This window comes from Chelon labrosus, assembly GCF_963514085.1.
Source record: "Chelon labrosus genome assembly, chromosome: 9".
In the NCBI taxonomy this organism is placed as follows: Eukaryota; Metazoa; Chordata; class Actinopteri; order Mugiliformes; family Mugilidae; genus Chelon; species Chelon labrosus.
The window spans coordinates 24538929-24564182 of NC_140359.1; the positions used below are offsets into that span (position 1 = coordinate 24538929).

Genomic DNA, 25254 nt, shown 5'->3' on the forward strand with positions numbered 1-25254 from the left:
TTTTAAAACCCTTCTTAAAACCCACCTCTTTTCTTTGGCTTTTAACACCATGTAGAGTGTTGATTTTATGTGTATACATGCATATTGTGTTATCTATTTATTGTATTTTATCTTGTAAAGTACTTTGGAAACCTTGTGTTTGTTAAAATTGTGCTATATAAATAAAGTGGATTGGAATGTCTGTACATGCATTTTTATATTGTTGTAAAGAATAAGGTCAGCTTTAACTATGCTAATTTGCCAAAATGGAAAAAATTGAAATTAAAACCCACAGCTGACTCATTTAATCCACCGGCCTACTCTTAGACTATAAAATTTTGTGGTACATGCTCAGGAAATAAACAGAATTGTACGTTCTTGTACAAAGAAGGAATATTTAAACACCTACTTATGAGCAGCATCTCCTTTTAAACTTAGTGGAAGCTACTGTAGGTTTCTAATCGGTTGCTTTTATTAGCTGTAGGAAGTGCACATCACTTCACTGAACTTGTCCAACAAACTGTTTAGATAGTAGACTAACACATCATCACTCAATGACACACACAACACATCTGTGGAAAAGGGATATTTATAAAAACAAATGTTTCCATGACACACACACACACAGAGAAAAAGGGTTAATGAGGATTCCCCATTAATTACACGAGGTACAATACTTTTCAGAATGACCCATTACAAGTCGGAGGGAGCGTCAAAGTTATTACAGTCTCCAGAAAGTCACTGGCTGGTTTGATGTTTGCTCGAAACGCTGCCGTTTGAGTGTGAAATATTTCTGAACCAATACACCTGGTGCATCGTCCGTGTCCTGTTAAGTTTATCTTCTGAAGTTTAGAGAATCCTTGACTGACCGTAAATGTTGTCCGTTTGTGTGCGTGTCTGTCCGCTTGTCAGTGTTTCATCTTAAATAAATGCAACACGAAAAGATGCGTGCCCGCTTTCATGGCTTGCAGTGTGTAAAGCTAAACACTTTATCTCGGTAGTAAAGCATAAAATAAATATTTTATGGCTTAAACAGCAATAAATAATCCCGTTCACGTCATACATATCAAGCAGCAGTAACACTGTACTTCGTGGTACTCGTTTTAATGGCTTGCCTTTTCCATTCAGGATTAATCCGTTCAATCTATAGTATCACGATTCCAGTTTCTATTCCTAACGATTAATATTTTGCAGCTCTAATCTAACCACACCGACTCTAAGGAGCAGTATGTAGCATCCGGTGATTGATCATTTACTCTTTGCTGTATTTTAAATGAAGAAAAATCTGTCAGATATCATCAGTATATGTGGAACAACCTTCACCCACTGAACCTACAGCGGGTTATAGTGTATACAGTAGCACAAAGCTTGATGTTTCTATGGTGTGAATGGCTGCATCCTAAACAATACTAAAAGTAGAGCTTCTTATGAGTAAGACCAAACAGCTGATCCTCTGAACACTCCCATAAACATTTCACATCATTAACCGTTTTTTTTGTTTTTTGTTTTTTTTAACCGATTCCTCCCTGATTTAAATCAGACTGTTTGGTTAAAAGTATGTGGACACCCAAGCGTTACAACCTGGACCTAAGGCGTAAAGCTCAGAACTTGCCCCCGCTCTAAGGAAACAGGTTGAAAATATTTTGCACCAGACAAAATATATAGTATTTAGTATAGTAAGTGACGTGATCAGTTCTGAAGGTATTCATTTACCTACCTTAAATGACATTTACCTCTGTGGTGTGAATATAATAACAGGACATGACAGAAAGTTTGGAAAAATCCTCAAGTACAAAATAGGATGCTGTGTCCATATACTTTTGGCCATACAGCATAACTAGGGAATAGGATGTTTGTCATTAACACCATAAGAACCAAGATACAGTATATACCCTAATATGTCTCTTTATAAATGATATAATATGGACAGGGTCACAGACAAGTAGGCAAAGTGTGCGTTCTTATATGCGTCAGCTTACAGTATTCTGTTTAAAAACTACAACTAGACTGTAAAATAGAGAATTCTGAGGGAAATATTGCCACAGACTCTGAATTCAACGATACAGGAAAGAATGAAGGGCGCGGACGGTCAACTATGGACTCTGCTCGGGATAAAGCTGCTGAAATCTAACTCTAGTCCGACCTGGGATTCATCAGAAACTGCAGGACGAGGATGTAGACAAATCCAGACTTTGTAGCCCTTCACCGTTCTCTATGGTCTGCCTGTATTTGGTCTTCAGAAGTCTTTTTTTTTTTTTTCACCATCCATCCATTCATTCATTCATTCATTCCTCTGGAGCGTCGCAGGGGGAGCTGTCATTGGGGGAGAGGCGGGGTCCACCCTGGACAGGTCTCCAGTCTATCTCAGGGCTAACACAGAAAGACAGACAACAATTCACACTCACACCTACGGCCAATTTAGAGTCATCAATGAACCTAACCAGCGTGTCTTTGGACGGTGGGAGGAAGCTGGAGAACCTAGAGAGAACCCACACAGACACAGGGAGAACATGCAAACTCCACACAGAAAGGCCCCAGTCGGCCCATGGATTCAAACCCGGAACCTTCTTCCTGTGAGGCATCCATGCGAGCCATCACGCCACTGTGCCGCCGTCTTTTTTTTTTTTTCATGAGTAAAAAAAAAAAAAATAGAAAAAAATCAACACACAAACAGCTGGAAGTCAGTTTGTTGTTGAGAGTGTTTCCAGTTCAGGTCCTTAAAGATTTGTTTTTTGGTATGGAATGGAAACTACCATGGAGGTTTGAAGTCAGTAATACAGCCGCTGTTAGCCTGATTGTGCTTCTCACAGAGGACTAGGATGTGAACGTACTGAATCTCAACAGGCCCAAGATGAGTCACATCCACCGAGGGAAGGACAAGGGGAGAAAATAACAAGAGCAGGAACAAAAACAGCCGATCAGTAGTCTGGATAACAGTTTGAATGGGTGAGTATTGCACGTCAGTTTCTTCAGCTAAGGAGTCTGCTTGCTTCTGTAGATGTTTCTAGACTTTTACCGGCAGTAGCTGTGACGAGAGGGTTGAGGGGGAAAATAACGCTGACACCCTCTTTTACTTTAATCTACAGCACGCGGGAACAGCTACTCAAATTTATTTCTTTTTTAAAAACGTTGTGCGTACCCGCCGCACAATCAAACTCCCATCGGACTCCAGGGTCCTGAAAACTGAGAGCAGGAGGAAGATAAAGAGAAGGAAAAAAAAAAAAAAAGTTCAACATCCGCACGGGCCCAGCGTCCAACAGCAGCTGAAAAGTCCCCGTTTTGTTTCAAGTCGGTCACTGCTGGCGCTGCTTTGGGAGATCCAGGACCGTCCTAGGCCAGCTGTATCTGTCCAGAATATGTGGTGAGGAGGAGCATGATGGAGAAGCCCGTCAGCAGACCAGCGTTCTGGATGGCAAAGGTGAGGAGGAAGCTGCTGCCGCCGGCATCCTCTTCCTCGCGACTCACCTCGTTCATCTCTGGGAACTGAGAAAACAAGAGAGAGAAAGAGCTTTGTAAACTACCGTGAAATCTGAGAAACTCTAATGCTGCGTTGACATTAGCAGCAAAGGAACAAGCTACAATTCATTGGGCACTGATTGGAGGAGAACTTTTTTACTCAATGCAGAGATGCATCAGTCAGTCTTACTGTTACATCAGTTCACTTTTAAATGTCCGTTTTTCTGTCCCTCCTGGTAACTCGTCATCTCCCCATGTGGGGCAAACATGTGCAGAGAGAAACCATCAGATCAAGTGTTTACATGGTTATTAGGAGCTAATATTTTCCTATTGAACAGATTATCGAAGATTTCCGTTGCCCCTCTTAATCTGATCTGATTCCTTCTGATGAGGTGGTCATAGGAAACTTTTTAAAGCTGTTCTTGAACCATTTGGAGTACAGGCATGGTTTTGAAATATAACACCATCACCATATAACACCAATATTTCTCCGTAAAAGTCAGAATCTGTCCAAGTGCTACTGACACTGAGTAAGTCTGAATACACTGAAAGGATTTTATGTCCTTCCATATGACTGGAAAACACAAATTTGATAATAATGCCACAGAAAATGAGTATTTAACACAGTTTTTTTTTTTCTAGGGATAGCACCAGGCGTGCCAAGAGTGTGCCAAAGACCTGGTAAACAGTCATCTATTGGGTCAGTGAGGTGTCACCCAAAAGTTCAGAGTTCAGAGCCGTCTTGGTATCACGGTGTGGCTAATACATGCAAGCTAACTAAAGTTACCATCGAGAATATGTAGAAAATATGCGCTTCTAATGGAAAATGTCACAGTTTGCTGCAGCAGACGGGTCGTTGGAACGGTAACGGTTAATCATAATAATGGTACTCCCAAAATACTGTAGATTAAGATCTTATTTGTTGTGTTAAAAAGTTTCATTAACTACTGGTAATAAACCAAATTTGTTTCGAGGTTGACTGCACAACTATCGCCTTCTTGTAACAGGTTTGAAAAGGAGTCTTTGGAGACTCTACGACTGTATTACACCCGTATGCTTTGGCCTCATTCCCTAACTCACAAACACTGACCATGTCTGCCAGAGCGATGTAGAGGAACATTCCTCCTGCCAGGGCAAAGATCCAGTTGGGGGAGAAGCTGTTGCCTGCCAGGATGCCAAAGCCCATGCCTAGGTAGCAGCAACAGGCTGACAGGAAGTTAAAGAACAGAGCCTGTTGTATGCTCATGCCAGCATTCAGTAGGATCACAAAGTCTCCTGGTAGAGTAGAAAGACAGAAGAACATACAATAAATGAATGAATGAATGACTGAATGATGATTGACTTCAGCTGACTTGAGGCAGTAAATGTTCAAGGCTCACTCACCCAGCTCATGGGGGAACTCCTCACACAGGATCGCCACGGACGTGCTGATGCCCTGGAAGACGGAGGCGGTAAAAGAGGCACCGATGGCCAGGCCGTCAATGAAGTTGTGCAGGCCGTCGCTCAGCGTGATCATCCAGGCCAGCGTGCCGATGTCAGAGTAGGTCGTACCCTTCAGCCAATAGCAGCCACCGCCGCCAGAGCGTGCCGCGCTTTCTGGACTCTTGGAGTCCTGAGAAAGAGAAACAATTTAGGTCATAATTAGGCAAAAAACACCTGTATGTCAAGTCTGAACTCAAATAATTATATCTAAAATCAGTGGTTTGGACCACTTTTCGTCAACCCATCATCAGAACAGTTCAACTGAAGTGTTGTTTTGTCCTCTTTAACTTCTTAATCTGTTGCATCCACATTAGTTTTCTTTATTAACCTTGCACAAACATGTTGTACCTACTTATTGAGCCCTATTAAATAACTGACTAGTCACTTCTGCAGTATTTCTCCATTACAGTTCAATTTGATCAAAGGAAATTTTATATACTTATTGACTGTGAGGCGTGTGTGTGTTGTCTGCCTGTGTGGTGCTGTGCTCCCTTCCTCCCTGCCTGCAGGGGTCGCTGTTCTCTTCTTTTGTTTTTCAGCTTCCTGTATGCTGGGCACTGATTGGAGAAGAACTGATTGCGTGTCCAGTATTAAAGGGCCGTTGTAGAGAAGTCGGTCACTCTCCCTTTTTTCCTGTGACCCAACAAGACTGCTGAACCATCTGGGCCTCCATCTGAGCAGCCACATGTTTTTAAAATGTTTAAATTTTTCGGGCAAATAAAGATAATTCTGGAGCGCAAGTGCATTGAAGTGCTGGTTCTTCTGCGCGCAGGGAAAACGAGGGAGTCCTCGTTTATGCTATGCACCAGTTTCGCCTAGGGCTGTTGTAATACAATACAGAAAATCTAAAGATCTTGCCATCCCCCGTGTATCAGACTAAATCCTACCTGTGGTGTCTGAGCGGGGCTGAGCATGAGCTCTCCCTCCCCTGCGTCCACCTTGCCCAGAGCCAAACTGCTGGCTTCTCCATTCTGCTGCAGCTTCTCCTTCTCTCCTTCCTCCACGTCTCCGTCAGGTGTCGAGTAACGATCTGCACCATGGTAATGACTGTGGCCGTGGCTCTGAGAGACAAGAGACAAACAGAAATCACAAGATTACCAGTGAATTGTTGCAAACTTGTAGGTGGAAGAGCAGAAAGAGAAGCGAACTTAAATTGTCCCATTTGGGCATCATGTGCTTCTGCTTAACAACCGCTGAGATATGCATCCAGATATGACTGAATGTAAATGTAACCCAGTCTGAGGTATTCTGCACAAATACTGATGAATATGCACACAATCATGCAATGTGAGGCCACAGAGCATCTGTAGTTGCATCAGCAGGTAGATGGATTAACCATCATTTTGGCTGGCTAGATGTTATGACTCAAACTAGAGTAGCCACCGTCACACAATCGCGTGTCAACATTTCCTACTGCTGCTTTTTGTGTGAGAGCTACATGTTAAAGCTGGGCGGTACATTCACATATGTAACTGTGAGATCTCAACTACCACTCAAATGGGCAAATGGGCCAGAGGCAATACCAGTCCTCATTTGATTAATAAACTATTCTTTAAAAAATAATATTCAGTTCTGATGGACATAAGACACACGAGCCACATTTTACAAGGTGCTACTTTACGCAACGTTACTGTACTTGATGTACAGTGAGTCACCAGTGCCTCGGGCTTGGACACATAAAAAAAGATAATGACTGTAGGAATGTCTCCCTGCAGAACAAGTGCACAACGCCCTGACAATACAAAACTAAGACAAACAACTTGTGGCGCTGAGCATCGTTTTCTGTCACATTCAAATTAGTTTCTGAAGAAAGACCGGTAAAACCTGCCACTGATGAACGGATAGAACACGCGAGAAGAATTTGATTGTGACACGACTGTGATCGTATCGGGCATTAAGCAATATTTTGTTCTCTAACAATAATGTACGTTCGCCTGAAGAAATACTGAAGGACAAATTAATTTTTAAAACCAACTTGGGATGGAGGCAGCTAAGGCAGCAGCCTCTGTTTGACATTGACATTAAAATGAAACGTCACCGGTGCAAACTCACCCCTTGTTTCTGCTTGAGAAGCACCCTGAGGACCTTTTCGGTGAAGAAGAAGAGGTAGAAGCCTCCAAACACCACCGCAGACTTGGACACGTAGAAATCCACCATGGGGTCAAAACCAAAGGCCTACCGTGCAGGAAGAAGTTGTTAATTTGTGATGATTTTTAAAAAAAAAATATATAAGTTATTTATCATTTCTGCATGATGTGCGTAGTATTCTTTGAAATAATGTGTAATGATGGAGCATTTTTTTGGGGATCTTGGTAAATCTGTGGATCTAGGTTGTGTAGTCAGACTCAAGTGAATAAAAGCCTTTTGGCTGAGTTTGTACTCTAACACTGTCTGCTGCTGATCAAAAGCAGCTTTATCTCTGTATGTTTTTGTACACTTTTGCCCGTTGCTGCACAGATAAGTGAATAATAACGACTACACTTGACATCCTTTTAAGATATCGCAGAGATACTTCACGGCAGCCTTTGAGCTCAGGGACACGTTGAATTGAGTATGTGATCGTACCCCCCTTCCTGCAGACACAAGCCTCCTATGAGTCTTTCCAGCTCAGAGGTAGACAAATTGATTTTTTTTTTCCATTCATCCCTGGTGAAGTGGTGCAATGAATTACACAGCAGCTTATTGCAATAGCTATAAACGTGGCTGACAACATAAAAGACATTTGGCAATCGTGTGCCGCCATTCAGGGAGGACTGCATTTGTAGTGAGTTAAAATGCACCTAAACATACATGACGCAAACTTAAACCGGTTTTTAATTTGCATGTTTAACTGCAGCCGTCTTCCTTTTATGTTTTAGTCTGGCAATGCCACATCATTTTGAAAGCAAACTAAAGCTTAGAGTTAAAGTTATGGCAATTGCAGAATAGTGTATGTGACATCCAGGTCATGCTATAGCTAAAAAAAAAAAAAACTAAAGCAAAGGCAGCTGGATTTGTTTAGAGTTGTCTTGAAGAACATTCATGCACGTGGTTTCTAATTGAATGGTTTAGGTTTTTATTTGGAACATCTGTGAGTGGTGCCCACCTGACAACTCACATGACTAGAGTCTAGTCATAGACGGATAGACGGATACTCACCAAAGTCCTGTTGCCTTTGTTTTAGTCTTGTTTTAGACGCTCTTTCTCTTTTGGTAGTTGTGTAATTTATAGTTGGCACTTTAAAATCGAATTATTCTGCTTCTTGAACAAATGTTATTCATCATCTGTGAATGTGTAGTGTCGTCTTGTTTCCAGTGACAAGAATATGATTAATTAATATTCAAGATTTTGATCTGTGCTCAGCTTTATTTACGCTGACGGTGCTTGAGCAGGACAACTGCAAATTAAAGCACATCATTCTGTAGCTCAATGTCTATACAATAATAATTCATCATACTTACTGTGATAGTTACGTCACAATAAGTCAGATGGTTAAATAGATACTGTATAGGAATCAGGATAACAATAAAAATAATCTATACCTATATTCAGTTCAATGCTCTTTCCAAAAACTACATAGCAAACCCTGTGACGAGGCACTGTTTAGGAGCTACAGCTAAGTGAGTCACAGCAGCATCTACCTCTGGGATGAGCTGAAACAGGGCGTTGGAGTAGAGCGTGCCAATGGCCAGGGCTATGAAGTAGAGCAGCAGTCGCTTGTAAAAGGTTTTCTTCATGAAGGGCACCACGCTGGCCCCGACCAGCGAGCACAAAGAGATCAGTGTGACACACAGGATCCCATAACCCCACACTGATCGACGGAGAGGAAAGAAGGGAGGGGTAGGTGGGAAAAAATAGGTAGTTAGTTCAGGAATTACCTTATCAGATTAATTACGAGAGTATGGAATGGGAAAAAAAATAAATTAGAAAACACCAGCCATTTAACTCCCTGGAAAGGAAGGAAGGAAGAATTGAATGAAATCAACCTGAGAACAAAAGACAACAGGTTCATTTTTCATTGAAAACAGTTCAAGAGAAGTGACACCACCTTTCATTAGCATTTTAATGTAATAATTGGTTGGTTGCAATGTTTGAACCCCATGCATTTTCTTCTGATAGAGGAGAGAGGAAGGAATTAAGTTGAAATTACAGCTCGTGAACGCACACACTTTGTCCTCGTCCACTCAAGTGCGCCTGTGCCACGACCACAGCCTCAGGGTAACAACTAGCTCTCACTGCAGACACAAAGGGAGGCAAACAAACTTTAAATAGCCTGACGGTAGCAGAAGGATCTGAGGGCTCTATTGAGCAGGACTGCCTTACACAAACTAAAATTTAGGAAGAAAACTGAAACGCTGCTGTCAAGTCTGTTTATCGGGCTGCAGTGGTTGCAGAGAAAATCAAACCAGCACTTGAGTAAAACCTCAGAGGTGGCCTAGATCTGAATGCCAGGAAAGGCGCACACACAGATACAAAACTAATGCGCACGCACATACAAAACCACACCGGCAGACGTTTGGGGATGCAGTGAGAGTAGTGCAAAAACACCAGTGCTTATCAGAGCCCAAGAAAACCACAGACAGGAAACGAAGCCAGGAAGAGAAGAGTTATGACCACAGGACAGACAAAGGAGCGCTCGGCCAAAGGTGCACTAGTTTTTTTTTTTTTTTTTTTTTTTTGACGCTGCAGCACACTAAAAGACTCCGTGCTTCCGTTTCAAAAAGCAAAAGTTTGTGGAATGTGGAGAGATGTGAAGGTACATATATATATACACATATATGTGGCAGATGGCAAACCTCAGGCAGGAGTTGCAGGATGGCAGTGGAGAGCAGCGTGCCAATGGCAAGAGCGATGAAAAAGCTGAGCGCGTATTTCATATAGCGCGTCTTCATCAGAGGCACGATGAATACTCCGGTGAGGGAGAAGAGATTGATCACCGTCACGCTCAAGAAAGAGAAACCCCACACTGGAGTTGGAGCGACAGGTTGGATGGGAGAGGAAGGTGTGATGTTAAAATAAACTGCCATGCACAATGACTGATGAGTGATACATCTAGAAATGCAGTTTCAACAACTACATTATTACACAAAGCACAAAAATAAAATATTAATTCAATGCAACACATGAATAAAGTGTAAATGTGTGTGATTTTAGATGTTAGCAGTTGATTTCAGACATTATACAGTTCTTCTTTGTTGGCTTAAAAACAAATGATAGTAAAATGCATAGATATGCATGGTTAACCAGAACTAATTATAATAAATAAATGTCTAGTTTTGTTTTATTATTTTAATTTTAACTCTAAATGTACCATATAGAACAATTTGACACAGGAGCATCAGTTGAACTTCTTCAGACCCAGACACTTAAAGGACATTGCTTTGCTTTTAAAACACTGGAAACTGCTGTTTTTCAGCAACACCTGTTGAAAAAAAAAAAAGTAAAGACTGTTCTATTTGTTTTCTGAGGCTGCAGCACCTGCAAGGTTTACTGTGGGGGGGAAAGGACACATTAATTAGGTTCATCAAGAGTTATGATCCGCTGTAGGAACAGGAGGAAACAAAAATTCAGTTAAGTAATAAGAGTGACGGTAGGAACAGATGTAAGAACAACTAAAGTCACAAAGGAATCAGGCAAAGTGTCTAAATTATATTTCGGAAAATAACCTTATAAAATAAAGAGTCAGCCAAATTAAATATTCGCGTTAAAACATCAATTAGATTCTTAATGACAGATGTAGAATACGGTTCAAAAAATGAAATGTATACTAAAACATAGGGGCACCAGAAATTTGGTAATCAGAGAAATTACAGTTAAGCAATTCTCCAGACTGGATTTCATACCAAAAAAAAAGTATTATCACTTAATGTCTTTGTTTCAGCGCTCATTCAAACAAAACTGCTATACATAAAATGTGCTTTAACACACGAGTGCGCTATAATTTAACAGATTAAACAGGACTGGATGTAGCATATTGCAAAGAGCACTGCTTTAACAGATGCAGCTGTTGCAGTTCACAAATAATAGATTAATTATTTCAGGCTGTGGACATTATGACAGCATGGGATTAACATAAAGCTCACAACTGAAACTTTTTAACTTGGCTCCAGACGCTTGTCCTTAAAGAACTTGGTGACACTTTTTGCATACTAACTTTTACTTGGAAATGTCTCTATATTCAACTGATGCCGATCCAACATGAATAATTTGATGAAGCTGCAACATTTACACGGCGGGAGAGAAAAGATCAGTACAGATCTACAGTAGGTATGAGTTTCCATGGCATCTGCCTCTCTGCTGCTGGCGAATCTCCACAGCCTGGGATAAGCAAAACAGCTCTTGAGCCAAAACAAGCTGCCTTCAGGGGCAAGTGTGAGGTGAGCTGAGGGCACATGAGTGGCTGATAAGGGAAAATAAATTTGTCAGAGGAGAGAGTGAGAGATATAGAGAGAGAGAGAGCGCTCTGGGCCATTTTCACCTGTCAAGGATGAAGTAAACCGAGTTAAAAGTGAGCTAAATAAATAAATAAAAGGCTACAGGCACAATGGCATTGATTTAAAAAGATGCTAAAGACTGAAGACAAGAATCCTCACAATCTGTTATTTATTTTTCTTCAGCAAATACTAATGACGTGCTATAAACATTCCTGAAGCTGTGGTGCTTTCGGTCATCAGAGCGGCTGCAGCCTTGAGGGCAAAGCATCACACGAGCAAAACCTCAAGGTCTGTCATTAGATAGCTTTTTATACTGCAAAGGCAATTTAGCTCGACTTTCAACAAAAGCCAAATGCTGGTTACACAATAACCTGCACTGAACAGCACATTTCCAAGAACTTCAGATTGTATGCACATGTCGAAATGGCTTCCAGGGCTCTGAAGGACATCACGCTGGGTGTGTACAGTCAGCGGCCGGTATGGAGTTACAGTCAATCAGCAGCCAAGGAAAGAAGAGAGTCCCTGTCTGCGCCGTGTGTCTTTACCTGCGTGAGATCTACGCCACGTACTGGATTTGCTGACTGAAGCAGGACTGTGGCCTCTAAAGGATGTGTCGGGTTTTAAGCCAAACTGAAAAAGGCAATCCGAGCCTCGTGCATGCTTATTTGTGGTTTTATCTCCTTTGGGGACGTCATGACGTCACCATCTCTAGGCAACAGCAATCACTTTGGAGGCTCAGACGTGATAAAAGAGTCTCTGTGCGCTTTCAAAGTATCATTTATGATGTGAGAACTTACAATATGGTTGTAAAAATTGAGAGAAAGAGGGAGCACAGAGGAAACATGGAGTTAGTCATTGACAGAGGGATAAACAGATGCAGTACATTATAAATATAAGATATAAAAGACAAAGAAGCTGTAAAAAGATAAGACATCTCAAGGAGACGATAGAAATGCCGTCACAAATGTTAGCCGTAAGTGCAGTTCACATGAGAGTACAACACGAAATGAAATAAAAGAGATTTGAAAATAACTTTTCGTGTCAAGAAGACAACCACTCAACCACTCACTCATTATCTGTAACCACTTATCCTACAGTAAAGATAGGAAAAGCTCACCTTCAGCGTCCGTGGGCCTCGGGGAGACGTCAGTAGGCTCCTCCTGTTTTTGGGCTTTGCAGGTGCCAGCATCCAACTGCTGCAGCATGGTTGGACACAGCTCCTGCAAACCTTGTCCATCAAGCTGCGACTGCTCGTTGAAGCTGTACATGGCCAGCGTGTCCGCAGGCAAGCACTGGAAACGGAAACATACCAAGTTACATTTTTTTTCTGTACGTGAATTGTAAAAGTACTTTGGGCGACAAAAATGTGTATACAGAGTGAACTTTAGAAAGCATGCGATTCTTTTTCTGTCCTTTAGGAACCCAACTGTTGTAATATCTACTATTCTCTACTTCATGAATGTAAGAATCGACAGAAAAATAAATCTAACACGGAGGGGATGGAGTCTATCGCAGCTATCATTGGCCGAGAGGGAAGGTACACCCTGGTCAGGTCATCGATATATCACAGGGTTTGGGTTTCAAAGAAAGAGAAGCAACCATTGACACTACATGCATGCCTACGACCAATTTAGAATCACCAATTAACCTAAGATGCATGTCTTTGGATTGTGGGAGGAAGCCGAACCCACGCAGGCACACTGAGAACACGTAAACTCCACACAGCTAGGGGCTGTTTCCAATTCTATAACAGTTCTAATATATTTTTGTTTTTCTAAATCTTATTCGACTTCCATTTTGTAGTATAAAATCATCTGAACTGAACTACGAGACTTCCTGAGAGACGTCTCACAGACATTCATTTCCACAACACACACACACACACACAGCAAAGTCAAACTACGACATAAGATATCAGAAATCCCTCCACAAAGGAAGCTTTTCAAAAGACTAACGTAACTGTATCCAGGTAAATATAACATTCCTATATTGGATAACAAAGGCTCAGTCAAATATCACTTCCTGGAGACGAAAAGTGAAGCTGAGTCAAACAGAAGTGAGGCTATTTATAGTGCATGCGTCACTTTGCCAGATGTTAACAAAAATCCATCAAAACTGCAGCAATATATTCAATGTTCTTATCAATAGCTGTATGAATCGTTCTCAGCATGTGACCGATCACAGGATACATCATACTGGTTTTCGTTTTACTGAGAAGAAGGAAGTGGAGTCGGGACAAAGACAGGCGCCCCTGGTTCCCATTGTCGTATTCATATAAAGGGATCCAGCAACACACTGGTGGGTGTCCCGTGCCACCATGTGACCTTTACCTCATGTTCCTTTTCACTTCTTCCAATTCCTCATAGCTCTGCCACAATCAATCAGAGTAAATCTACTCAAAAGCAGCTAAGCAAGTGTGTGAGTCAACCGCTCACGACACTAAGTATGGGAAATATGCTAAACATCTTAGATATCTGGCATCGGTACCTGTTCTGTCTTTCATGCAGGACTAAAGCTGAATTTAAGCCTCTAATTCAGGGTGTTGCCGAGGCTCTACTTTAACTGTTTCTGCATCTCTGCTCTTACATTTTTAGATCTTGCCTGGTTCCTTGACTGTCCTCACCGGTTAGGCAGCAAGTTGGAGCCTCCAGGCACCAAAGTTTGTTGGGTTGATCCATTATTACTACAACATGAAACTTGATAGCGTAAAAAGTAAATACAGGCCCAACGCTCTGAGACAACTGAACACACACCCCATCACTTTTAGGATTTGCTTCTAGGAAGTAATCCTTATTAAAATATTTGTTTTACATGACATTGTTTGTTGATGCCAGAAGGAGCTGGTTGTAAGACCAGTCATGTAATTTCCAGAGTAAATAAGCTTGCTATCGCCGCTCTTCTACAAAATTAACGACAAGTACAGTAGATGTGCGAAGAGCACCTCCACAGAGAGAGTAACAGCCGTCCATCATTTTGGACCCCAGTTGAAACCTAACAAATTGGCAAAATTTAATCTGAAGCTTTGGTTGCAAAATACGACGAATAAGACACAGGGAGCACCAGACATGGCAGCAGAAATAATACATCCTTGTCATGCTACTGCCAACAAGGAACATTTTACTCCTGTATTGATTTGAGTCCACACTGATCCACTCAGATCTATGAGACCAGATCAATAGAGCAAGATCCAACCCAGACCTGATTAGACCACGGTAGCCACAGACGATTACTGTCCACAGATTAAATACTTGGTCACCCTAGTATGTCTTCTCAAACTCTCTACAATTTACATAAGTGACACATGATAGAAAGCAGATACCAAAAGCAATGCTTGGAAGAATAGTTGTGTGAACTCTAAAGGCCACAGTTATGATTTAGTTTTTTAACATTACGTGCTTAAACCCTGTTGAGATATAAACATGCGTCCTGAATGATCATAAGCAACAAACCATTTAAGATCTGATCACAATTGAACAAATTAATTTTTGTCAGCTACGTGTAATTCTATCATTAAAAAAATGTCTCAGCATGTGGTTTATTAGCAGTTTGACCCTGTGGAGAGTAGTCTCAACAAAGACGGGTGTTTTTATTCACCTTTCTAAGAGAGGTTTTTTATTTCTAATCCTAAGTGACAGGACAGTGCATATGGAAGTTCCCAGGGTTTGAGATATAAACTGCACAAAACTGAGGTCAGATCTCGAGTGGTGGCTCAGGACACATGTAGAGACATTCCAACGCCAGTAGCGAAAAGATGATCTTGTAAATATCGTCTTCTTCTTCTTCTTCTACTGTTGCAACTGGCGCTTTTCCATCTACAAGATATTCAGTCCTTTAAACCAACCATGACTGAGCACCCTATCAGCTCAAAACATCAATACAATCAAAGAAAAAGTTTTAGTTTGCACCTTGGAGTTGCTGGATTTAGAAGGTGTAGCTGTTGTTGCCTCGGCCACATTGCTGCTACCGTTGTCACCTTCGCTTTGACCCTGGCTGAGGACTTCCAGGAGAGAGCGCAGCTGGGGCACCGTGATCGTGGTGTTGTCCCCGAAGCGGGCCAGCAGGTCCTGAACCACTTGGGCAGGTGACTGTGTCCGACTCTCCCCCTGACACGTCACCTGGCCCGTGGGGCAGAGCAGCAGAGTCAGGGCCAGGATGAACGCTGGCTGGGAGAGGAGGAGGTTGATGGTCATAGTGGCCTGGCCATGAGGGGACCAGATGAGCATGGCTGTGATTCACTGGCAGTGATTGCAGGGCGTTTCTCTGTGAAAGGAAAAGAGGACAAAGATAATTCAGTTAGATAAAACAAACCCATAAAACTGCTATTATCAGCCAATATTCCAACTAAGACCAACAACCTCTGCAACCAATCAGAAAAGACGATAACAAAACTATTATCATTCTGGAATTTATTCTTGCAGCTTTGGTAAAAGTACAATTATTTTGAAACTTGGTGTTTCACATTTTATTCTATTTTATGTAGGGCTTTATCTTTTAGTCTTGTTTGTGTTACAAATATGTATACTGTACTACTTTCTATCGACTATTCAGGTTCAGTATTTCTAAATAATGTTTTTGTAACCCCTGAATGGAACCGCAATCAGTGCACATAAATAATTTCTTTGGAGCTGCTTCAGACAGACCCTGTGATTGATATCGATATAATAGCACTTCCCCCAATTGGCCATTGGTAACTGGCTGCACAAATGCTGACTGTATTCTTATTTCATTTTTTTCTACATCAGGTTACACTTTAATACCTTACACTAAACTAATATGAACTGCTTGTGGATTTAAATTCCCAAGAAACAAATATCAGAACGCAGTAAGTGCCGGCATACATGGAAATGTGGCTTGTAAACTAACTCCATAAATTGTGAAAAACGCTTTGTAAAAATCAAAGGGTTGCATATTCTCAACTTTCTTTGTCCAAAATTACGCAAAAGTACGACGGAGTATTAGGGCCACATTGAGGGAAAAAAAAATCACAAACTTCGTAAAAGTCGTAATTTATGAAAATAAAGTCGTAATTTACGAGAATAAAGTCGTAATTTTATGAGAAAAAAGTCATAATATTCTAACCTGTTGTTTTAGAGGAAGACAGTTGGTAAAATGAGGGCCGTGGAGGACTTTGTGGAGTTGTGCTTTAGGATAGGTTTCACAAACAAGGAGATACTTAATCTTTTGGCACATCAGCATCACATCATCATAATTATTAGGAAAATGCATCAACCAGACGGGCTTGGAGGAAGTCGCTGCTTTTGTGGAGGGGGAAATGGCTGTAACTGGTCAACTGCAGGGTTATCGGTGGATGCATCAGCGGGCCATTCAGAGGGGTTTCATGGTGTCTCAAGAAACAATCTTTAAATTAAGATTCTGGATCCAGAGGGAGTCGAGCTCCGGCGAGCACGGCATCTCCGACACCGGCAATACACCTGCAGAGGCCCCAACGCCTTATGGCACATGGATTCTTATGATAAACTAAAGCCCTATGGCATTGCTATTAACGGCTGCATTGATGGATTTAGTCGCCACATAATGTGGATGGAGGCATATACAACTAACAGCAACCTAAACTAAACTAACCTGCTCACCTTTTCTCGTTTCGACCTACTTCCGTTTTACTTAGACATTTTTCTCATAAAATTATGACTTTATTCTCGAAGTTTGTGATTTTTTTTTTCCCTCAATGTGGCCCAAATACTCCGTCATACAAAAGAAACTTGAGTGCTTGATGCAAATAGGGTTTTAATCATCACTCCTGTTTTGGCCCAACTGCATTGGCTCCCTGTGAAGAACAGAGCCGATTTTAAAATCTTACTATGTGTTTTTAAAGCCCTAAATCATTTAGCTCCACAATACATCGCCGACATCCAATTCCATATTCTGCCCCCAGGCCACTAAGAGTTACATCCTCACAACAACTCCTCTCAGTCCCAAACTCTCGCCTTAAATCTGAAGATGACCAGGCCTTTTCAGTTGCCACATTAAGTCCTGCGCCACTATCGAATGTTTTAAATCTCATTTAAAGTGCGACCTTCTTTCTCTTGCTTTTATTTTGGTCTGAGGTTGCCCTGTGGCTAATTCTGCCTGGTCCATTTTACCCACTCTCTTACTGTACTTTAATTTTTATTATTTTGGCTTTGGTTTGGTGCTTCATTGTTATTGTATTATACTGTGCATTACTGTTCCTCTGTATTATCGGGTTTTACTTGTATGGAGGCAGATGTTTTTATCCGCCCTGACTGGAAAGCACTTTGGGCCAACTTCTGTTGTTTTTAAATGTGCTACAAAAATAAAGTGACTTGACTTTAAACATTGCACATTTTAAATTATGTATTTTGTGTGGGCCAAAATGTATTTAAAAGTTTCAAGGACACACAAGCACTGAATATAACCATTAAAAAAAACTCAGATTTAGAGGATTTAATGAAGCGTTTGGTGCCAGCTGTTTGAATACTCTCTATTTAACCTTAGCTGTGTGACTATCCGATTGTCAGAAGGCAGAGGCTAACTGCTAATGAACCACCAAACACCCAGGTTGACACAAAGAGCCACTGTAGCACAAAACACCCAGAGGAAACGAGAAACCGGAGGGATAAACACAGCCTCCAATTACAGACAATTACAGAAAATTACAGCACACATTCATCTGTGACACTAGTGTATAAAACCACCAACAATGTGCTGCCTGTCCTTGGCCAACAGTGGGAGTGGGAATCTTTTCTTATTATTTTTTTTTAATTAAACACACTAGAATTAGAATAAACCAATGCGCATTTGGGGGAAAAACGTCAAAGTCAAATACATCATCCCTGACACAGATTCTAGCACGTGCGTTACACACAGGGCAGACCGTGAAGTTCCCGACTCCTGCTTGAACACACAGAGCACTGATTCAGTTCAGAGCACACGGAAGGCAGACATGCAAAGCTGAGCTGAATACACGCACTTGTTCATTTTGCAACGTACTCACCCCTTTCCTAGTAAAGCGCCTGATTCCGCGAGTGTGAGGCTCCGAGCGTGCAGAGTGATACCCACAGGTTCCCTGGGAGTAGGGAGATGGAAGTCAGGGGAGGAGCGCAGAAGAAAGAAATGCTTGAAGAGAGCAGCAGGCCCTCTCAGGAGTGCAGTTGTCTGTGGATGAGAGAGAGAAGGTTGCGGGTTGCCGGTTAGGAAGCAAGAAACTGGAAAAAGTAAAAGAGAAGAGAAGAAACCCAACATGGCACCTGACACCTTCAATTTTCTCCGCTTGCCTTTCCCCATCGATTTGTCTTTTCTTCCAATCTGACACCGTTCGACCACAAAGTCGAGTGCCGAGCCAAATCTAGATCATTTCATTTCAGCGATGAGCCTCTCTTGTCGATTCCTATTCGGCTATTTAGAGAGAAGGTCACTTAGTTTGCTGCCAGTGGAATCAGACGGGGGGGAAAAACTGCGGATGCAAACATGCATATCAGCTGCCGTGTAGGACAGCCGCACTGTGACAGGAGTTATACGATTTTGGCACAGAGCTAAGAAGAAGTCAACTGGAACAGCACAGGGTCAGGAGAGTCCAGAGAATTAGAGACGGGGAATAAGCAAACCACACTCTTCTCCAGATATGATAAACCTTTCACTCTCTCCTCTCTGCTTTGTCTTCAGTCAAAGCTAACCTCTTTCCAAAATCCCCCGTCCTCCACTCGGTCTAATAAGGTCTTAATCTGAAGTGGAGGGAAAAGAGGAAAAAGAAAGGAATAGAAAAATAAAATGTCACCTTCGACTGTTATTGCTGGCTGCTGGGCTCAGATAACATCGCCGAAACGATTATCTACACATAATTGCCAGCTAATGATCTAGTAATGAACCTTTACACCCTCAGGCTTTTCCTTTTTTCTTACAGTGTATGTCCTGCTGATTTCTTGGTCACTTTGAAGCTACTAGAAGCTGTCACCATGTGTCCAGGAAATCTGTGGAAAGTCACAGCTTCCTTGGAACGTCTGTTTTTGATTCAATTACGCATTGACAAGTCAAGATAACTTCATCACGCGAATGCAAATGTCTTGTATGTCCAGTTTTAGCCGGATCCGGTTCTTCCTGCTTAACATGATCACAGATTTTAAAATGAAATAGACGAAGCTGATAAAACTACTAAACGTGGTAATAATAGCATGGTATGTTATTATTCTTGGCTGTCCTACACTGTTCGTACAGCCATTGCTTTATTCACCTACCTTGGCCATCAGTGGGCTTTATCTGCTTAAACAGAGGTTAAATGCAATGCAAACATAAAATCGTATCGTCTAAGCAGGGAGATTAACACCCAGAGTAACAATGAGGTCTAATCATCTCCCTCCGACACTGAGGAGAGCAATATATCTCTCCTTGTCCAGGTGTATTTTTCATTAGAGAACAGGTGGCATGATTTTTCTGATTTTAGGCAATTATCAACAAATGAATCCCTTCCAGCTATCATTTAATCTGCTTGCAAAGATGTTGCAGATTCATGTTTAGAGTGTGTTTGTGCTCGTATGAATGTGCATACGTGATCTTGGGAAGTTTAGTGAGTCTTTGAGCTGGGAGAGAGTATTCAAAGATCTGACGGCCTGGCGGTGGAAGCTGTTGTAGAGTCTGATTGTTGTGGGCCAGGACGCTTCGAAACCTTTGCTCTCGATGGTGTGGCCTGCACCTTCATGATTATCAGCAACCGCAGACAACCGCTGCATACTGACACCATGCTTTGGTGTCAGAGAGAAAATAAATCCAAGGCTTTAAGAGTAAACTGTGTAAACTGTCAAGCTGATCTTGTTTCCAAAAATAACTCGTAGCAGAACTTGTATGTATTTTAGGCTCATGTGTGTTTATAATTGTTTTGTATCAGTTCTTGCTTACAGGTGTTATTGGTGATTGTTTAATTGGGAAGACAATGAACGCAACAAATTAAATGCATGATGCAAACTGTGTAACTGGAGTTTTGGACTATAATTTAGTCCAAAGAAGTACCTCCATGGGCTTTTTGAGACAGTGTTTGTCCGTTTTTGGCATTTCATATTTTAAATAGGGCCGGGACTCGATTAAAAAAATAATAATCTAATAATAATTAGTGGCTTTGTAATTAATTAATCGCAATTAATCACATTTTAATCGCATATAAATATTTGACCTGAGAACAGTGAGAAGTAATTTTTTTCATATGGATTTTTAGTATACCATTGAATAATGACTGAATACATAAGCTTAAGCAACAAAATATTGTTTATTTTTGTTCAACCAAGTCCAACAGACCAGTGCAATTTTGCCATTAAGTGTAGCAATAGCATATTTAGAAATATAGTAGCCTACATTTCAGAAATTCAGGTACCCTATAGGTAGGTAGACCTTGGGTAAACTATGTTTTTCCCATCCACGGGGCCAACCAAAGCGGTCTCATCAGCTTCTTCGTTCATGTTCACTGTGGTTTGTTGTTGTCTGAAGTAATGAACGCTAGTTGGTGCTCCAGTATAATCGGTCCGCCGAAACTCATCCAGTGAGAAACGTTCCGCGGTGCGAAAATAAGTGTGATTAAAATGTGTAAAAAATGTTTAACGCGTTATTTTTGTGTAATTAATTAATCTTAATTAACGCGTTAAAGTCCCGGCCCTAATTTTAAAACTAAAAAATTTAGGCTGATTAAATGATAATGAAAAAAACTTTGAATTGTTTGAATTGAAAATTTCTTATCAAATCAACTTTTTAATTTCTTAAGTCAAGGAATTTAAGGTCTTGGCTTATGTGGTGTGCAAATATGAACATCAGCCTCATGAAAACCCATTATAGGCCGGACTTTACTCCCACTTTATGCCTGGTATGTAGCAGGACAACCACACAGTGAATAAGAATAGCTGTTGAACTGCTTCAGTGACTAGGATAATAACTTGGTACAGATAATATATATACACACATGCATTCAGGCAGCTAAGAAAGTCTGTATTTTGCTCTGGAGCACATACCAGCCACGATAAACAGTAAAGGAGCACAAGTCCAATAAAAAAACAACGTAGAAACTTACTTTTAATGTCAGCGTATCAGGTCAGAACCAGGTCATGACACACAGTCTGTGTCAGTGGTGTATATGTGTGTGTGTGTGTGTGTGCACAGTTGCAGTCCAAGGCCTATTTGTAGCTGCTGAGATAAAGGGTGAGGGAAGAGCCTGGCAGTCTGCAGCAGACACATTCGTCCCTCGGTGTGATAGTGAAGACGTCCGCCATGATGTTAAATATTAGGTTTAGAAGGGAAGTGGCAGCAGGAGGGGGAGCAAGGAGGGGAGGAGCGGGGTGGGAAAATGTTAAGTCACAGCCTGCTAGACTCCAGTCTCCTTTCTCTAGTCTTTGAAAGTCTCCTGTTTGTCTTAGTTTGCTTTTAAAGCCTTAAAACACATAAATTAACACAACCTGCTGACTAGCAAACAATTAAAACATTAAAGCAAAAGAAAGTACTAAACACAGCCGGGTCGCGTTTGCTTTTGTCTTCACCATTAAACACTGGGTGTGAGCAAATGAGCGTATGTGGTGATTTGGCTTCATCAGGCAACCAAATTATCAACAGCGGTATCAGCACTACACTCCAATCTGATAGCTTGTGCACACATGTGTGTAAACACAGCTCAGTGAGAAATTTCCCCTGTCATCATCGACTTCACCAGCTGACAGAGCAGGAATGAAAAAAAAAAAGCCTGATCTGTCAAACGTCCAGCAGGAGTTCGGGCTGCGGTTGACCTCCCAACCCGACAACATACAAAGAACAATATCTGAATGCGAAACACACAAAGGACCACTTGTGTTTTTCCAGGATTGACGTAACCAAACAAAGCACTCCAAGCCCACACACGCTTTGAATAATTCAGAGAAGGGTTAAGGCGCCGGACACGGGCGAGCTAAGCAACAACACCTTGACGAGAGTCACTCTGTCAGCACGGGAAAGAGCTGCCTTTATCGGCACGACGCAGAAGTTCTGCCCAAGGAAAAACAAACTCAATCAAGGCCGATAAACGTGCCGATGGAAATTTCTTGTTTGCTTGAGTCGCTCCTTCATCAGTTATAGGCAATGAAAGATTTCACACCGCTTCCAGCTGCTGCTATTTAAGCCTTATTGTCTCTTCAGATATTTTGTGACTATCAATGCAGGCTAAAAGTCGAGGCAAGAAATAAAACATTATTCCACATTTTTATCTCAGATGTTGTATCATACCCGTATCCTGTACCTCCACATTAATTTAAGTTGAAAGTAGGTCATGTTTACAGCTCAAACTGTTCCATTTAAATCCATTTAATTTAATTCAATGGGCTGCCCACTTTTAATATAGTTTTACAATAATAAAAAAAACTGTAGTGCAAGACCAAGTTTTTCTTTGGGGGACAAAATTTGCGGTCAATTAAGTTAAACATTAAAGTCAATGTCCCATCAGTCTTGTATTTGGCGAGGGTTGCAACTGAAGATTAGTTTTATTATTTATTGTTTCATTGTTTGTCATTTAATTAAAAAAAATAATAATAATTATAAATTCCCAGAGGTGACATTCCATGACGCTCCGACCACATTTTCAAAACAGAACACTTCCCGGTATATTCTAAGGGATGAAGCATACCGTACCTTTTGTGAATGAAGACACAACAACAGCAGACTTCCCTCGCTACATCCCAAGCAGGTTTTTCCTCAAAGCAGAACACAGTCTGTCCTCTCATGTCTGCAACTCCCTTATCTCGGACCACTTTATATACCGCCGGAGCGAGGACCAGGTTAAGCCGTCCGTCGACTCATCAACCTCTACTCGAGGCCCCTAATTACTGTTTCGTTCGATCCTCAGGCTGTTACCGTGAACCGAGGCTGTCATTAGATGAGACAGCGGTGGCCACGGGCACTGCGTCGGCTCACCGAACGCACTGTCAGTGAGCACGCCGCAACGGACCACCAGAACATGAAATTAAAGGGTGTACGGATGACTTGGCCCGGCTCAAGCCCTCACTTTGACCCCCGAGGCCAACTTAGAGGTCAGAAATCCAGATGTAGAAAAGCCCCACGAAGCGTTTGTACTCGAGACAACTCCTCACACCTAAGCATTAGCTTCAAGTGCTGGTAGTTAGTTTAATTCCTATTTCAAGATAGTTTTGGCTTGAGGTTTAGTCATTTAGCAGAATGCTATCAAGAGGAGGCAAAGCATATAAGGGCTGAGAATATGAACACGCCAGTAGTAGGAACAATTAAATCAGTATTATTATTATTTTTTTGTCTTTTTATAAACTCTGACTGCTGAGTGTGTCTGCTGGGTATCAGACCCTCTCTCAAAAAGACCCTAGAGATAAGCATATAGTCCCAAACTATAGGTTATTTGCAATGGTTGCATGGAGCAGTATTTTGATGTGGCCATGTGGTGTTAGAAAACGCTGCACATCTGCAAACTGCAAGTGACACTGGTGTGAGAGTAGACTGTCAACACCAGGGGGGGGGGGGGGGTATTTAGACATTAAGGAAAAAGTGTGAATTAAATTAACTCATTTAAATCATTTAAAACGATTGGAAACAAATCACAATAAATTGATCAGACTTATCAATATCTGTAGACTGTATTATACCTACTGGCTTATTTACAATAGTCTTAATTTCGTTGAACCACAATGACAAATAAAGACATTCTTCTTCTTCTATTCTATTTTTATTTAATGCACACAGACTTGCACTGTGAGTTCAAGGCTGCTTTGCTCAATGGCAGACTTGAACTACTTGCTCTATGTGTCTCCTGCCTGCTTACACACACGTTTGCACACTAGCACCTTGTTCTCTAATAAAAAAATAATCAAATGACAACGATGAAGAGCATTAAAGTCAAAGAGTAAAAACCTTTCGGTGTAACTTAATCAAGCTGCATTGTCTTCCGGGGAAACGGATGCAGCTACGGTGTTGTATCGGTGAGCTCCCCGGGTAAATAAACACACGTTAACTATCAAATTAGCTTCGGCTTCTCCAATAATAAAGAGTCAGGTACACTAGCTAGCTTCTTATTAGCCTTGACAGTTAGCTTACCCGGTGATGCTGTAAGGGCTCAGAAAAGCAGGCTTGACGTCAACTGCTCTCAAGACCAGCGTCCCTCTGGTTGTGACACACCGCAGACCGCAAGTAAGTAAGTCACATCACGGGTAGTGAAAAAATCGGAGGTGGGCAGCAGGATGTCTCGCCCGTTCATTCATTTACAGACGTACGTGAGTTTTTTTTTTTTTTTTGGTCGTCCTCTGTTTCCAACAGCACAGCGCGTGGAGGATGTGATAGGGTCAGTTGGAGTGGTGACGTCGACAGTTCGCTTCTGGTTTTGGTGTCAAAATGGCCGTGTCTCCCTCATGCGGTAGAACGTGGGTACTGCACAAATATCACGACCAGAGCTCAGAGAGGAGAGTTGAATGCTGCACTGACTGGCCAATAAAAAAATCTGCCTTCTGGATTTAACTAAGCAAATAGGTGCGAGCTTCTTAATAGATAATTACTGCATGGTCAGCAAGTTAATTAACCCCAACTGATGCAATGAGTAGCTTCTTATTTCTTAAACAACCATGTCTAAAGACACATCCTGTGGTCATGGAAAAGATGTTAGTCTGTTTGAGAAGGGTCAAATCATTGGCATGCATCAAACAGAGAAAACATCTAAGGAGATTGTAGAAACTGCTAAAACTGGGTTAAGAACTGTCCAACGCATTATTAGAAACTGGAAGGATAGTGGGGAACGATCGCATCAGGGTAAGAAGAGAGGCAGATGAAGTGATGCACCCATCATGCCTAGTGTCTACTGTACAAGCCTGTGGGGGCTGTGCTATGATCTGGGGTTGCTGCAGTTGCTCAGGTTCAGGTTCAGCAACATTATGTGCCCAAAGAACGAGGTCAGCTGACTACCTGAATATACTGAATGACCAGGTTATTCCATCAG

General features: G+C 41.6%; 1 protein-coding gene across 3 annotated transcripts; it reads right to left on the bottom strand.

The window, feature by feature from the left end:
* Positions 1–554: 554 nt before the first annotated feature.
* On the bottom strand, positions 555–24589 carry slc39a14 (solute carrier family 39 member 14). Of its 3 annotated transcripts, XM_084550944.1 has the most exons (9): positions 24363–24589; positions 15236–15590; positions 12448–12622; positions 8538–8707; positions 6970–7092; positions 5805–5978; positions 4819–5047; positions 4526–4710; positions 555–3462 (listed from the first exon to the last, which is right to left on the bottom strand). In XM_084550944.1, the coding sequence occupies exons 2-9, from the start codon at positions 15551–15553 to the stop codon at positions 3310–3312; spliced, it is 1527 nt and encodes a 508-aa protein (XP_084407070.1). In that variant the 5' UTR covers positions 15554–15590; positions 24363–24589; the 3' UTR covers positions 555–3309. The 3 variants fall into 3 exon arrangements, with proteins under 3 accessions (XP_084407070.1, XP_084407069.1, XP_084407071.1); XM_084550943.1 differs by lacking the exon at positions 24363–24589 and having other exon boundaries at positions 15236–15660; XM_084550945.1 differs by lacking the exons at positions 8538–8707; positions 24363–24589 and adding an exon at positions 9693–9862 and having other exon boundaries at positions 15236–15660.
* Between the last annotated feature and the right edge of the window lie 665 nt (positions 24590–25254).

Bases quoted from the DNA above. Each gene is read 5' to 3' on its own strand.
- slc39a14 (XM_084550944.1), bottom strand. From the start codon at position 15,553: ATGCTCATCTGGTCCCCTCATGGCCAGGCCACTATGACCATCAACCTC. The intron at 5,048-5,804 runs GTAGGATTTAGT...TCTCTTTCTCAG, and splicing joins GCCCCGCTCAGACACCACAG to GACTCCAAGAGTCCAGAAAG. The intron at 4,711-4,818 runs GTGAGTGAGCCT...CTACTCTACCAG, and splicing joins GGAGTTCCCCCATGAGCTGG to GAGACTTTGTGATCCTACTG.